Source organism: Seriola lalandi, unplaced genomic scaffold (assembly GCF_002814215.2).
Source record: "Seriola lalandi dorsalis isolate HSWRI2012SDOR001 ecotype SW California unplaced genomic scaffold, Sedor1 jcf7180002054616, whole genome shotgun sequence".
Lineage (NCBI taxonomy): Eukaryota > Metazoa > Chordata > Actinopteri > Carangiformes > Carangidae > Seriola > Seriola lalandi.
Window position 1 is genome coordinate 1,050,954 of NW_019525169.1, and position 16,821 is coordinate 1,067,774.

The 16,821-nt window shown below is 42.6% G+C and overlaps 1 protein-coding gene across 12 annotated transcripts in view; it reads left to right on the forward strand.

Annotated features, from left to right (window-relative positions):
* kiaa1217 (KIAA1217 ortholog) overlaps nt 1-16,821 on the forward strand; it is a 109,890-nt gene that overhangs the window by 12,298 nt on the left and 80,771 nt on the right. For 2 of the 12 annotated variants that reach the window (XM_087177645.1, XM_087177652.1), the window contains exon 1: nt 12,910-13,330. The exons of 1 other annotated variant lie outside the window; for it this stretch is intronic. In XM_087177645.1, coding sequence (XP_087033771.1) covers nt 12,988-13,330 — 343 coding nt within the window. In that variant the 5' untranslated portion in view covers nt 12,910-12,987. Of the gene's footprint in view, nt 1-12,901; nt 13,331-16,821 lie in introns of those variants that run through there. 9 more of the 12 variants (XM_087177646.1, XM_087177650.1, XM_087177660.1 and 6 more) reach the window with 7 other exon arrangements.

Genomic DNA, 16,821 nt, shown 5'->3' on the forward strand with positions numbered 1-16,821 from the left:
GTTGAATTTAATATCTGTTCAACTCATTTTTTTTTATAGATCTAGTGAAGTTTAACTGAAGAATAAAGTCTAAAGAAACTACTCGGTTCTAGTTCAGTTAGCTCCCAGTTGTAAGTCAGCAGGGAGATGTGTTGTGTTTTCAAGTTTAAATAGTTTACAGTTTATTCACATCTGCTAGTTTGCATTTACCCACAGCTGCTAGTTATCATCTACTTTTTTTCCTTCCCCCTTTCAGCAGAAAGCTTATTCAGCAGTGGCCAATCACTGAGGTGAGGAGAACTTAGCTCAACTTTTCCATTGACCTTCAGGACCTTAAAGTCCCCCAACCCCTGAGTCACCCGAGCCCCTCTGCCTGCCTCAGAACTTGACACTGAGAGGCGCCTGGGAGTTTTAATATCATGGGGATTGGGTGCTCCTGACTGATAGAGGTTTGGGGTTGGTCTTTGATGTTCTTTGTGCTTCTTAATGAGGATCAGACTCCGGGGGTTTTTGGCCAAAGCTCCCCGCCCCTCCCTCTTCCACTCAGAGCAGAGGGGCAGCAGAGATTGAAGGACCAGTTCTACCTCAAGAGAGGAAGATTTTTTCCCCCTCCTCTTCCCCCTCTCCTTCCTCTCCCTCACGCTCTTTCTCTAATCAGCGTCTCCGGCACCTAGTGCATGTCTGCATCTCAGAGTGAGTTCATCACTTCATTAAGGAGGCCTTGGCCCAGATGAATCGGGCCTCTGAAGTCTTTTCATCAGCACCTTAGGGAGGCCGGAGGTGTGGTTAGGGAGACCGACAGCGCGACACAGCACAGGAAACACACCCACGGGGGTCCGGCTGAGTCTCAGCTCAACACGAACACTGAAACATGTGTGTACACAAACCTGCGACAAGGCAAAGGGGTCAGGGCAGATGTCAGACGAGGGATGGGCCTGACTGACCCCTGACCAAAGTTCTGAAATTGAAGGCCAATCAAAAACATGTGTGTGCCAGTGCTCCAGTTAGGTTGCCATTTGATGAATTAACTCTGGGAAACAAAGAGCCACTGTAGGGCCATTACACTCCCTGTTAGCATCACACAGTAGAGTCTTGGAGGATGTGATTGAGTTTTGTCAAGCAAGTCCTTGTATTCTTGTCAGTCAGCGGTTGTGAAACGTTTCACTTCTAATTGACACTTACGAAACCCCCTTTATTTTCCCCAGAAGTGCGCCTCAGATTGAGTAGATAAATGCCAGATGTTGTGGCATGAGAATACACTCATCCTGCAGTAAAATTACACATAACTCTCTGTTTCCCATAGGCTGGGCTGTCAACAATCATCTGCAGCTATTCCTTTTGCAATTTATTACAATTAGCCTCAAGTCAATGCTATTTCTAGCTGAGGAACTGGACTGTTAATTCGGATTACTGCCATAGAGGAAAGCCATAAAGATCGGGGCTCATTATTCCTGTAGAAGCATTTGGGCCATAGCATAATGAAGAGAAGTGAAGCTTAAGAATCAGTATTTTTTTTTGTCTTGAGACCAGACCCATAAAGCACGTCTTCATATCTTACATGACTACTCCTTCACCTCTGTCTTTCATCCGTTCAATCCTGCATCGTTCCCTCCATCATTAATTGCCATTTTGGTTCTGATTTATTTTTCTCACCATCTCTATTTCAAGCTTCACATTTAGAGCCCTCGTGCGCCCTTCTTTGTGTCTTCTTCATCACTTTTTGCCCCCTGTGTCAGATACTTATCTGTCCTGTGTTTGTCCAGGCCCTGGCCTGTGTTGTTTGCTCAGCAGATCTCTGCTGCTGACTGAAGCCTTGTGTATTTGTGTGTGACTGTGCATGTGTGTGCGTGTGCTTGCCTACTTGTATTTATGAGTACAGCTGGATGACTTCCTGTTGTGTTGTTGCATGGTTGCTGGTGTTTGGTGTCATTCCAGTTCACATGTTGCTCATTCACTACTGGGACTTTGGGAAGCGCACACACAGATACACACTAGTTATCTCGTCTTTTCTTAGGATTTCACCCCTTGATATCTCTCAACTCTTTTCTATTTCCTCCACGTGTTCTCTTTCTCTGATGGACTGGCAGATATTAACTTATCTCAGATATATCAATAACCACAAACTGCTGTACAGTAAGGCTGAACGTTATGCAAAAAAAAAAAAGTTCTCATTGGGATGGTAATTTGAATTTTTGCATTTCATTTTCACTGAAGAAAGTATCAAATTTATGATGATGTGATTTTTTTCCTGGCCTGTACTGAACAAGCATGTTCCTTTTCACGTCTGCAGAATATGATTTGTAGACCAGGGCGTCTCTGTAGCACCACAATGCTTCATTTATGGTATGTTGTGACACATTTTTTATCATTATCAAAAAGCATTGAAATGGATATTGCACTTGGCCGTATTAGAATTTCGAGTATATTTCAATTAATTGTTCAGCCGCACTTTACAGAAATGCCAAGGATTTTGGGGAAACTTAGAAACAGTGTCACGGTCATGGTTTGTCCAGCTTGTGATATGCAGTTCTGGAAATAAAAGCATGAGACTTGAAAGCAAACCACTCTGATGCTCCCGTTCCTCCCTCTCTCTGCTTCTGTGATGATCTGTGATCACACCACAACAACAACAACCCCCCCAACCCCACCCCCCTTTTCAAGTCATTTTTTAGCCATGCAAGAGTGCTTGTTACTGTCACTTGTTTTGGAGTTTGGAAAAGCGTTCATATTCATCATCCCTCATCCAAGCACTTGGCCAAGTCTCCCGCCTCGCTGGGAAGGAGGGCTGAAAGAAAAGTCACATTAATGAAGATGTGTAAAGATGTTTGCATGGCTGGCTAGCTTAATCTATCTTGCCTGTGCAGACATAGGTTATAAAGATGTTGAGATAACACTGAGCTTTGAAATTAATTTCTGGTTTTAATACACGCTGTTAAGTGGCAACACAGAATGCCTGGGAGGCGAGGTTGTGCTTTAAATGAACTTATACAAGGTTTTACACAAGCGTCTACCCTCTGAGTTGCAGACTGTAAGATTCCCACCATGTGCTCCACACAGTTCAGCTCAGTCTGATTTACAACATATGATATAGTTTTAATCACTGATGTATTTGTGATGTTGAGTGGAATGATATTCACCGGTGAAAGTATGCAAATTTATGGGGATGATAATCGGTCATTTGAAAGCTGTCAGCTTGATTTAGAGACTCAAGCCATGAAAACCACCAATGAAAATCTACTTTCTTGGCAAGCATGTGTACACACACACATGGACACATGCAGATATAGACACAGGCACACACAGATTATTCACAATCCCCCCCTAGAGCACTTAGACAAATGGCATTTTCACATGTTAAAGGTCAAAAATGAAATAGCCCCTGTGAGCATAAATTTGGGTACGCTGCTGCTTCTATGGTAGAAAGGGAGTCATCAGTATAAAACATTACTCACTTCAGGTTGGAAAACCTCTAGAATAACTGCCGAGGAATTGACACTTCACCACATTAAGGTTCATATCGTTCAATTAGCAGATTCTGGAGCAGCATATTTCAAACAGGATGGAGCATCTCACACATTAATGAGCTACAGATGGCTGACCAAGTAAAGGAAAAAACATGAAGACATAAAAACTCAGCCTCAGTGCTTCTCGTCATAGATGAAACGACATTCTTCCAAAACATATTCCTTCACTGTGCTCAACACATATGATTCAAATCTTTTTCATACACGTTAAACCATTCAGTCACTTAGAGCTACAACAATTAGTCAATTAATCGATAAGTCAATTTACGGAAAGTTGACCAACAACTGCAGTGGCTTCAGAAAGTACTCAGACAGTACTGAGTATTCTGTCATGAATCTAACTCAATAATACATACTGAAAACACGACAGTAAACAGTAAATCTTTGAGTTTTCAGACATTAGTTGGACATTTGATGATGCCAGCTTTGACTCCGGAAAATAAAAATCTTTCTATGTTTGAAAAGATAAATTGAATAATTGATCAAAATAATTGGCAGCTTAATCAATAAAGAGCAGCCCTATAGTGGCCTCTTGTACCCTGTATGGAAGCATTTGCATTTGTTTGTATCTGCTCATTTATTTAAGATTTCCTGTTAATTTGTCACCCGTCCGTATGTTAACAATTGTTCTAGTGATTTCTGCTCATCCTAACCTCAAAGTTAACGACAGTTTCCCATCAAAGATAGAATAATCTTGTTTTGTTCTTTGCACTGTTATCCTAAACTCAGAAGTTCAAGCTGACCCTTTTGGAAATAAAAAACAAAACAAAAACAAGTAAGAACAAGGAAAAGGAAGAAAATGTGGCAATAGTTTCATCAGGTTTGGTGGAATTTCCTCTTTAAGACTTCAAGTAACTTTAGTCATGAGTTATATGTTTAGACGTGTCTGGTACATCATATTTTCTTCTGGAATTTTAGGATTTCATGTTTCAAGTTTCCAATATTCATACTGGTGCGTCCTAGAGCCTCAAATAACCCACCAGTTTTGTTCATTTTTCCAACATAGTGACATCTGTCATATCTGTCATATTTATGTCAGATTAACAAGCATCTCGACTTGAATTCACGCGGACAAGTATTTTCTTCCCTTGTGTACACGCAGGGCTTTATGCTGCACACGGCGAACATGTTCCTTAAAATATCTCCCCTATTTTTTTCAAAGATGCAAGAGCAGAAGAAAACCAAGGGTACAGCTGTCCCGGCACAGAAAATATGAGCATTCCTCTCTCATAATATATGAGTCACTAAAAAGCTCCTTTAGCTCCTCAAGCTGTTTACATGATGCTAACAACATGATCTAACAGGTCCTTATGGTTTGGATGTGTGTGTGTGTGTGTGTGTCTGCTTGCTTGCGTGTGTGCATGAACGCATGTTCTCACGTGTTTGTGTTTTTGTATTCACTTCAAATTTAGCTGAGGTGAAGATGAGCAGGTGGGGGATAAAATTACAGACTTTTTTAAAAGATATATCTCGTTTTGGAGATACTCCCTTTTCTTCCCATGCATAAAAATCAGCATTTATTTCAATGTATTAACCTTTTTCTGCTTCCTCAGCTGATGTGAAATGTTTTGGCTGCCTATGTTTTGGCTACGTACGTGTGCCAAAAGCAGCCTTCTCATTTGACTGCTGAATCAAAAACACCTCAGTTCTGACTCTGGAAACCTCATCTCCTTAATTCCCTCACTGTAACACTAGAATACTGTTCTCATGACATGAGTATGAGTGGTTTCCCACCACATCTGAAAGGGAGGCTTCAAACCTTTTTTTTTTTTTTTTACTTTCACTGTTTCATTTATTACCATGGAAATCTTGACAATATAATTATCTTACAGTATTTGAGTTTCACAAGGCTTCTGATTTCATTATTGTATGTGTTCCAGGTGCGTTTGCATGTTTGGGTGTTTTTTTGTCACATTTATTCACATGTTTTTCTCGGGAGCTTTGCGGTGCGGGAAGGTGTCATTAAGGTGACGCAGCTTTTGTTCCCAGAAAGATGCTGCTGTTTCAGAATTCGGTTGCTACTCCTCTCTGTCTTCCTCGCTATCTCTCTCTCTCCCTCTTTTTTTTATGCTATTTTCTTCCTCTGTCTTGCAGCCAGCCATCGAACTATAAATCAATAAACCATAAAGAGAATGGAGAAGCCTCTTATTTACATCAGTCTGAATGGAGAGGTGGTTTGTCTCTCCTCATATCCTCTTTTATACACTTAAGGCAGAGGCATTCAGTTTGCATCCAATAACACACTTGACAGGCTGTCCAGATAAGAAGCTAAACTCTCCTAAAATGCTGAGGCGTAAAGGACGGGATGAGGTTGTGAGCTTTATGCATATCCACTGCCTCTGGGGTAAACTGAATGAAAATATGAGTTTAGAGGTAGACATGTCCAAACTGTGAGCTGGGTTTTTTTTTTTTTTTTTTTTTTTTTGTTGAGCATGTGAATAGCTCACATGCCGAGAGTAAAGAGCAGGAGTGATTCATAAGGCCACAGGGGGGCCCCAGAGACAGGACATAAGGAGGAAGGATTCATGATGACACAGACGGAGGCACCTCATGCAGAATCCCTTCTCACTCAAAGCTGTAACATATCTTAATATTGACTCCCTGTTTGTTATGTTCTGTTTTGTTGCCTTTCATTGTGTGAGCCCACTGAGAACATTTGAGGTAAACATTTCCCTTTTTCAGCATCTGCTACAATAATCCTCTTATGGACCCGTGTTAAAAAGGGGGTTCTACTATTTCCAGGGGACAGGGCCTCACCAAAATGAGATGACATGACTTTGTTCCCAAAAAGCTTTTCCTTTTTCAGAGTGTCTTTCTGCTATCATAGAGGAGACAGCAGAGTCCATAAATCATTTTTGTAAACAGGGTTTAGCCTGTTAACTACAAGCTGAGTCTGTTCTGTCACTGTGAATTTTTCCTAAACTATACCATACATGTTTAGGTTGATTTCCTACATTATAGACAGCCATGTTTTCCATTCGTTTCATCCTTTGAAAATACATCAACTTGTCTGAGACAGATGCAGCATCACGATTTATTTATTTCCAAATTCACATTCTAATTATCTCTGTCTCTGCCAAGCAGGTTCCTTTTCCTCTTGTCTTTGTGCATCTTCTTGTTGGCATAATACCTCTGAAATTTTGAAATGGACTCCAGTGAAATTTGGAGAAAGTTAGGAGCAAGTGTTGGGTTTTGACTCTGGATATCTCTCCAATAATTCTTCTAATAGCATTTGTTAACATTATGAGATTTTTTTTTTGCTCTTCTCTCACAAGCTGTTTACTCCACTGAAATAAAATATATTTTTATTATTTTCTGTCATCATGCACATTTTCATGTTGATGTTGATCCAGATTCAGACTAAACAATTCTAAACATTTTCTTTTGTTACAAAAACAAATTTGGAAGATCCTGCAGCTTTGGCGGAGACATGCACTCACTGAGTGCTTCTGGATTTGAAATTTCAACAACATAGTTTGTCAGTGTAATGCTTTTTGGCAGCTGATTGTCAATTCTTGGACTAGGGAGCATCCTTCAAGTTTTTACATGCAGGTTTTCCACAGTATACAAAAAGTAATGCATGCAGGAAATCAAACTTTTACACTTGTGGTATACTTTTGCAAAGATTCTGAATTGTCTGCTGTGAATGTTTAGCAGAATTTTCCTTTAAGCTTCAGTATGATACTAAAGATTTGAACATGGAATGGTGCCACCTTTTAAAACCTCAAGCAATGTTCTGGTTCATTAGAGCGCAGGAAATGTGACAATACTGTGAGCTCACCTCAATCAATCTTGTTTGTTTTAGTGACAGTTGATGATAATGGCGGAGACAGCACTTCGCCTGACCGGGCCACCATCTCCTCTGACCTGTTGAATGAGTGGCAGGCTCCGCTCAGCGCCCTCTGCCATGATCAGTGCTGCATTTACTGTGACTTAATGCAGCAGATAATGTGACATGTTGGGCGGCTTTCCCCAGGGAGCAGCTGAGCGCTAAGACTAATTGGCCCCGACTGTCAGCGAGTCTCATCGTCTCATGGACTTCTTTTCTGCCTTTGAGTCACTTTTCTTCACCCACGAGTCGGGTGCAGTCACCAGCTAGAACTAAAGGAATGGAAAGAAAAGGCATGGTGTGTCGTTGTTGATGTTGTTGGCCAATTTAAGCTACAGTATGTGTTCCAGATAGAGATTCAGATTCAGATGTTCATTTCATGAGTCTGCGAACTACTAAAAAGTCTGTGATGAAATATTGATTGTTTGCCCGCGTAAGAAATTGTTATTCTGAAGAACACTTGAGTTTTACTGTAGGCTCGGTGCAAGTTTGACCGAGTTTGCCACTCAGTAATACGCTTTTCCCGGTAAAATCAACTAAATCTATTCTAGATGATGCAGCAATTTCCAGTAAGTTGTAGATTAAAAGATTATTTGATGGTATTTCTGTCCCGATGTGTAATGCATCATGGCGGATGAGAGGAAATCCAGGAGAGGAACAGTTGCAACCATGGTCTCAAACCTCTGTTGTGTACACATCGGCACCCTGACCTGCTGCAGTACCGGTGCTTCAGCACTGCTCATGGCTGCTGTTGTGTGTCTGTGCATTTCTGTAGAGCTTGTAGTCTGCTTTCAGTAACTGATTCAGCCGCTGATATTGAGTGAATGTTACAGTCAGTAATGACTCATGATATGGTTGGGAGGGAGCTCCGAGATGGAATGTAGGAAAGAAACAACCAACCCCCGAGGGCTTGGAAAACATACCCAACCTTAATCCTCAGCAGAGAGGTACACAGCTCCCCACACCTCCCCCACAATTGCCTCCCAAATCCCCCACCCAACAGTCCACCTCAAGCCTTGTATAAACTTGGCTTTTGTGCTTTTTCCTCTGTAAAAAGAGGCAGTCATTGGGAAGTTAAGGCTGCTATAATCAATATTTTTATATCAACAATGGATTGATTGTGTTTGTGAAATGGGGCGCCCATAATGATGAATCCACAGATTTGGTTTTGGTTTTACTCTCATCAGTGTTGTTTTCAGCCTGAGCAGGCCGCCTCTTCCAGCAAAGCAAGTTTAATCTTTAACCTGCAGTGACAGAATTTAAAAAGCCTTTTACGTTTATCTGGTGAACTTGTTAGCAAACACAGATACAGTGCAACATTAGCATTCATTTGGAGTTGTGGAGTTGTTTGTGTCCACCTGGAAATAAAGTCCAGTATTCCCTCTCCTTTTAGCTTGTTTTGGGTTGCCATCAACTTCTTACTAAAATATGTGTCTTTTTATCAAGTAAATGCACCAGCAGTGTTCACCAGCTAGCCGCTAACTTTGTCTCTCCACTCTTTCTGGGCAGGTAGCATACGGTCAGTTGTTAAAGCCTTTTTGAAAAAATAACTGATGCTGTTTAAAACTGCACTCTCAGAGCGGTGAGACTAAGGCTACGTCCACACTTTAGTTTTCAAATGCATTACTTTCGCTATGTTTATGTAGACACCCATGGTCGCTCCCTGATTGGGTCTTATCAGCCTTAACTACTAGTGGTTAAAGCAACATGAATAATGAAATACAAGTGTTACTGACCCTGTTGTCTGTAGCTGCCTTTGCTGTTACTCATTCATAGTATTTTTTCGCAACTAATCAACTGCAGAGAAGACAAATCTACTTCCTGTTTACGCCAAGTCGCACATACCCAGTGTGCGTGATTGGTCACGTATGTGTGCGTTTTCAGGTATGATAGGATAGAGATCGTTTCTGATACAGAACTGCAACGGTCGTCTGGATGGAGATCGTTTACGTTTAAAACGCAAGAGTGTGGACGTAGCCTGAATAAACCAAAACAATGAGCTGAAAGACAGTAAAAATCTCCATAAGTCTAAGGGAAGCTGTAGAGTCTGGTGATATTTCTCTGTGGACTTCATCACTGTGAGCGACTCCTTTCACATACAGGTAGTTATGTGACCCAGTGTTAATAGGAAAATATTGATTGTAGCAGCTTTAAACTACAACACATACATCATTTCTATTGAATGTGTCTGAGCTTTAGTGGCTTCAAGCATTCTCTTGCAGCTTTCATTCACACTCATTATCTCAAAAAAGCCTAATTTGCTTGGCAAAATCTTGGCAGATGGTACAGGAACTGCGAGCTTAGTCTGCACCAGCCTCAGCTCAGTTCATGGGGGGTGAGTCGTTTGTAACCTATGCCCCCAGTTTAATAATAACCCCCAGACAGAAAAGTCAGTTAATTAGAGAAATACCACAGAGGCACTCAGACAACACTTGCTGAGTCCACCACCCCACTTCGACAGCTCTTCCTCTACACACTCATGGGTCAGAAGCAGCTGTACCAGAACTTGAATTTTCTGCACCATTGTTTTTCCATAACCGCCCATCCCACCCTTCCACAACTTAAACTTTTCAATCCCCCACTGCACACTCCCTGCTTGAAAGCGAGACAATCGTTGGCTATTTGGCACGAGCTTGAGCATTGGTGGGTGGCAGTTTTGTCATTCAGGTCTTTATTGTCAGAGCCAATTTCAACTCATCAGATAATCATCTCTCACAAGTTTTGCTTTTGAAGTTAAAATACTTGTGGTAGGCTGTTTTCCACTTGTAGTTTTGAAATGCAAATTGCTGCCATGCCTGAATAGTGTGTCAACATCAGGGATTGTTATATGAAACATAGACGCACTTTATGATCTATCACATTGCACAAAATCACAGGCTTAATTAGGAAACTCAAATTATATCCATCCCTAAATGCTATGTTATTTAAATCCTTTGAACCAACTTCCCGCCGTTTGTCTACTGAGTCTGAACTGGCTGAGAGCCTGGGAGGCATGCGATCCACACAGAGGGCTTTCATTTACTCCTAGCATGTACACACACAAATAGCCATGAAACCATAGTATGAGAAAGTTACCATTACACTCACTCACTGGAAACTATATGGAGTCTGTGTTTTTTTCAAGGTCACTCCTTTTTTTTTAGGTTTGACGTAATCCTTAGTACTACGATACTGTAAACATAGTCGACATTACCCAAACTGGTGATGCACATTTATAATCTGACACAATTCTAATATTTAATCTTATAGTAAAGTCTCTATCTTCTTCTTCTTTTCCTCTCTTTCTAAAATCCATCAGGCATGAAGCGGTTCCCATGAGGTTCTTAGCCCTCAGATTTTGTCAGCGAACTATTCATTGGGAAAGTATGTAGGTCAATCTGCTTTGCTCTTTATCTAAAGCCATACAGATATGTGGCAATATGATTAATATTTCATATCTATACGATCAGTGATGGCTGTCATCATGTTCAGAAAGCTTAGCAGCCCAAAATGCAATCATGAAGGGGGGGGGGGGTTGTTATAGAGGAATTGATCGAGTCTTCTGTACCTGGAAATCTCTTTGTAAACTTGTTACATGTACGTCAGTGTTTGATCCTGCCATACATTTCCAAACACAGAAGTAGATTAAACATGGCGGCACATGTCAAATTCCAAATCTGGCTTTTCTTTTTCTTTTTTCTTTTTTTCTTTTTTTTTTTTTTACCAGGACTCTATCTTAGTCGCACAGCCCCAGTTCAGAGAGACAAATCGTCCCTGTGTAAAACTAAGCCAGTGGTCCAGTCCATGAGGATTGTTGCTCTTTTATAACGTGTTGCCTGGACACAGTTGATCCTTTCGCTCACTGTAATCCATTTTCTGATGTGTAGTCAGTAAGCACGCAATGGCGTCCCTGTGCGTTATATCACATGTCCATTTCGCATGCTGCGGCATATTACATGAGTTGTCACAGGCTCGGAGCTCAAAATAGGGTGACATATCTTCGGAGTTAATGAATTAGACAAGTTGTGGTTTACTTTCCAGAGTCACAGAGACAAAGACTTCTTTTCACATTTTTTTTTTTTTTAAATGGCCATAAAATCTTTCTTTTATGGGTCAGAGTTGTAGTTTTTTGCTCTTTCTGTGTCTGCCCTACCAACACTGATTCATACTGTATTTTATTTATTATTATTTTGCTTGTCTGGCAATGATCACTGTGGACTGTAGAGGAAATTTCCGTGGGTCAGACAATTGTCAGACAAAAGCACTTTGTCAAAAGAGAAGACATGTTTTTTGGTCCATGGGAGAAGTGAGTGTTTTTGAGGATGAGAAGTGAATTTGTTTTTGTTTCTTTTCCAGGACAGAGGGTAAGAGGGAGAGAAGTGTTTTAAAGCTCTGATCTTCTCTTCTTGGCTGTTTCTCCCCCAGCCAACTTCTGCTGCCTTTTTTTTTTTTTCTTCTTGTCACAGCTGATGTTTTCAGCGCAGGAGATCAGGACAGCTTCACTGTGTGTCTTTTGCACACACACAAACACACACACACACACACGCTGCAATTCTCCCCTCCTTTGCGGTCTTTAATTCTCTTTAAATTCCACCAGTGAGTGTGTTGTATTTTATGTGTGTGTGTGTGTGTGTGTGTGTGTGTGTGTGTGTGTGTGCGCATTCCTGCCTGTGGTAGCCTGAACATCTGAGCACACGTGAGCAATCCAGGCTGTCTGAACTAGAGGGACCAGAGACGGACAGAGAAAAAGATGAGGAAAGAGGAAAGAGTGAAGATAGGAGGAGGTGAAGCCAGTGATTGTACCAGTGTGGCTCTGAGCAGTCACCGATGACGTAAAGCGCTGCACACACATCTGGAACAGCTTGAGCAGCTGCACCTGAAGAGAAGGGCTCCTCCGCAAAGCCTCTGCCGGCACTTTCTCTTTCTCCCTGGTGCTCTTTTCTTTTTTTTTTTCTCTTTTTTTTCTCTTGCAGTCTCTAAATCTTTCTCTCACTGGTCTCCCTGCCTGCCGGAGCGCTGGAATGGTTACCCGCTGAGCATCAGCAAAGAAGAGCGAGTGAACCGAAGCAAAAGAGAGGAGGAGAGAGAAAGCACAAGAGGACAGGAACATGGGGAAGAATTATTGGACAGGAGGTAGGAAGAGAAGTTGAAGAAGAGAAGGAGCGCGAGAAATTGAGAAAAAAGAGAGGGACGGAGAGGGAGAGAGTGTGAAAGACAGAGAAGGAGAGGCAGAGGGGGGATTAAAAAGCCGGAATGCGCTGACACTGGAGACCTGAGTTTCTGTTTGCATTTGGCACAGCACGTCCTGCCACTCCACAGGTTTATCCACACATACAACAGCACACACACATTCACTTACTTACACACATCTACTGTTTGCTTTGGAGAATGAGCCCAGGAGGCCACGCCAGGAGAAGAGAACACCTTCCAAGGAGCTATTGACCCCCCCTCCCACCCCCCACACCCTTTGCTCACCTCCCACCCGGCTTCCCAAAAGTGCCCTCCCTCCCTCTGGCCCTCTCAGCCTACCTGCACCAGTCACAACACGCTGGAGCTGGAGAGTCACCGAGTCACATTCACAGTGAGTTGAGAAACCCTGGATTACCCACAGGAGGCAGCTGCAGTCACACTGGCTGAGAAAGACTGAGGAGCTCTACTGATCCACTGACCTGCAGGATGTCCAAAGCCTCCAGGCTGGCCCGGCCCCCATCGGCAGGGGCCGGATCCAAGTTGCCCTCCCCCAGGAAGGAATGCCCTGGCACGGCTGCTGCGGCCGGTCGAGTCCGGGTGCTGAGCGTGGGGGAGAAGCTGATGAGGGCAGGTAGCGATGGTATCCTGAACAGGCAGAAGTCTTTAACGGCCGCTGTGCCACAGGACAAAGCACAGAGCGAGGCCCAGACTGAGGCGCCGGCCCCCAGCCAAAGTCCAGGTGAGAAGGGCCAAAATATGGAGATGGTCCCTCCCAAGAGCAGGATCAGCCCACCTAAAGCCTCAACTCAGCCACAAGGCTCTGTCCACAGTAAGTAATGAGCCAGACTCTGATTCTGAACATCAGCTTGTCTCTAATGATCTTTTACTCTTCTTCTTGCATGTGATCTGTGCACATGAGACACTCTAAATGGATTTGCAAAAACTGATGTGTGCAATCATTGTCATCGCTCCTTAAATTTTCTTAAACTGGAAAATATGTCACGTTGCCGCCCCCTTCTACTCAAATTGCTCTGAATGTATTTCTGCCTATAGGCAGTCTGTAAGCATTGGGATTAGGCTTTTTCTGCTTGTTGTGGGTCCCCTGTAATGCTAGGTCATTATGTTGCTTACTGAAAGGATCAGGTACTCCTAGCTGGGATCTCCTTCCTTTCCTTTGCCTAAAAGGATGGGATGCTCTTGTCAAGCATTTACCATTAGAAGGCCCCAAAAATAGCACTTGTGTTTAAAAAAAAAAAATGCAAGGGTCTTCATTGTCGTGGGCATGTTGCTACAGGTTGCAGTGAGAAAATGAAATATGATCCAGGAAGTCCTTTTTGACTAAGACATCCTAGAGTTTGTATGCAAAATACTTTGAGGACTTTACAACTCCATAAATTTTATTGCAGAAACAATTTTATTTATTTTTTTATCCTTCATCTAAACAATTATGAGATTGACAATTCATTTTACAAGGTATTCTATCAGGAGTGTCCTATTGCACGTATTTGATTGGCTAATATAATCTGATGCCTGATAACGCTGCAATTACGTTGCACTAAAATCAACTTTTTAGCTGCTTTTTTCTTTATTTTTTTGCTGAACGATCCCTACGTTTACATGTGTGGTGCTTTCATAAACCTGCTGTACCAGTGCATAGGTCTCATTGAAATGACTGAGGGCGCTTCGTCTTTTCCTGAGGCTGTACTATTCTCTCTCTGAACATGGTCTTGTTGGAGGAGAACTGAATACTCATGGCATCTCTGCCCCGATCCCACTGCCTCGGTCTCTGTGGGGGTGCAGATTAAGAAATGGGGGGCCAGGAGGTTGAGGAAAGTGGTCTTATCATTCCCTTTTGGCCTTCTCACTAGATTCCCAGCTCGACAGGGGGCCAGCTTTCATGGTTTTGTCAGGTCACAGACATCTCACACTCAAAGGCATCTTGACAAATATTTGTGCAGGAGGACGAATTCGTGTTCTCTGTGTATATACTAATAGTAGCTGCCGAGAGTGTGATTGGCAGACCGGTGATTTTTCTCCCATCCGTTGAAATGTTTCCTGTCAGTCACTCCGGAATCGCTCTTGACTGTTCGGCTTGCTCTCAAAGACAACAGTGTAAGTGTGGGGTTAAATGTGGGGGTGACATAGATATAGACAACAGGGGCAAGTCAAGTGAGAGAGTGACAGAAGGAGGTCAGGAATGTGAGCGGGGCATGCTGGGAAATCAACAGGTTCTCGAGCTGTGTCTGTGCCTGAATCCCTCCCTGCAGTAAAGACAGGTTATGGGTTATAAGGGGGCAGGTTTGTACTGGAAACCAGATGTTCTCGTCTGCGCAGCTTCCAGTCTCTCCTTTACACAAATAAATGGTCTTTCTGCAGAGATGATTCACCTCTCAAGGGTTAGGGTCAGTTTTCATTCAGGTCATTCGGTCTTGAACACTAGTTGAAACCAAGCTGATTCACCTAAAAATAGAACTTGGACCTACAAAGTTTAATGAAACATCCATCTTTGTTTGAGGACATGGAATGTGACCAACCCCTCTTTTTATAGTCTATATTTAAATCTCTCCCCTCACAATTCTCCTGTCCTCCCTCACTCATCTCCTTCTTTTTGCTCACCTTCTTGTGTTTCTTTGTCTCTCTCTTCTCTAACACCCTCTCGACTCTTGTTTCTCTCTGCGTCTTTCTCCTCTTCATTCCTTTTTTTTTTCTCCCTCCTCTTGTGTTTTGACAGCAGTTGATTCAGTTATTGAAAGATGCCACAGCCTCCCACACACCCATACGCACAAACTCACAAAAGACCATCAAAAAGAATAAATGAACTGTGTGTATATTCCCTGCATTTTGCTTCTGTCCTAGTGCGCTTTTTCAAGTGTAAGTCTGTCTTTGTAGACAGCAAGAACTGCATTTCTTGTTATGGACAGTAACTTTGAAGTTCTACGCTGAACAGGCAGTGCTTCAATAGTCCAGTCTCTCCAGAAACTTGCTATACAGTAGACTGATTCCACATCCCTTTGATATGCAGCACTTCATATTTACATGCCATGCAAGGTCTTCTCTTTGGGGAACTGCTTGTTGGCTTTATGAAGCCATGTGCGGCTTAAGTATTTGGATTTTAAATAGGCCAGCACAATTAAATACCGTTTCACTGCGGGCTAACGGGCAACTCATCATATTCCTCATCCACTCATGGCTTGTATTTAAACAAGGCTGGTTAATGTGTGGGGGGGTTCAGACCGTGCCAGGTCACCATCTCCCAAGCTAATGCCAGTTACAGGGCATGACGGCAGCTAAAGCACAGGCCCACAGGGTCAGACAGAGCTGATGCACACAGCGCTGGCAGACAATAAGTGTGCATGACAGGTGACATTTCCACTGTGTGAAAGCTTCAGAGCTGACTGCTGCTCGCCAAAGGGCCCAATTTCAGTCTTTAAAGTGGCAGCTTCCACCGAAAGCGAAATCCGTTTGACATTTTCTGTCCATAGAGGGTACAAAAACAGTCTCAAGTGCGGGTTCAAGTTCAGCTCTCTTCTGATACTGCATGACGTTACATCAAACCACTGTTCACCAACACTTTGGCGAATTCTTCTGGGCACCTCTCATTGTGGATGTCCATCTTTTTGTTTGATTTATTCATTTTTATGAACGCTACACGGCCGAACGTTACACCATTGCGAAACCATAACAAACCGAACGTCACTGCAGCTATTTGCTTCCGTTCAGCCGCAACAGCATTAGTGATGTCGGGCACTGATGCTGGGTGATAAGACCTGTCTCGTAAAATTCTTTCTGAAGTTGTTGGATGGAAATGAGGCTTTGTGCACATTCACATTTTTTCACACCAAAATCTGAAAACCAATTCTTGAATGAAAACCAGTATGGGGATGTCCACGGTGGTGAATGGAGGAGTTGTGCGTTTCATTACTTGTCGAATATGTTGTTTGTTCTCTAAAAAGTTTCTTAGTACAACACTAACTGGACAAAGTTTACCAGTAGAAGACAACATCTGGAGAGGTTAAGGTCTGGAAAGACTTAAGCTGATAATGACTTAACCTCTCTCTCTCTCTCTCTCTCATATCAATCTCTGCTATCTCCAAACCTCCCTGACTCTTTTCTGTCTGTGTGTCTAGATCAACTTGAAAGTATTTCTCCTCTTGTATAACCATATGGGTCGTTTGATCCTGTGCTCCATCAGGCAAGGATTTGTTCTCGAGATAAAGTCACCGCTCAGACTTTTTTGGATGACCTCACCTTCTGGTGATTGAGAAGGTGAGTCAGTAAAAAGAACAGAGGACGACGGGTGGGAGGGGGTGGAGGGGGTGG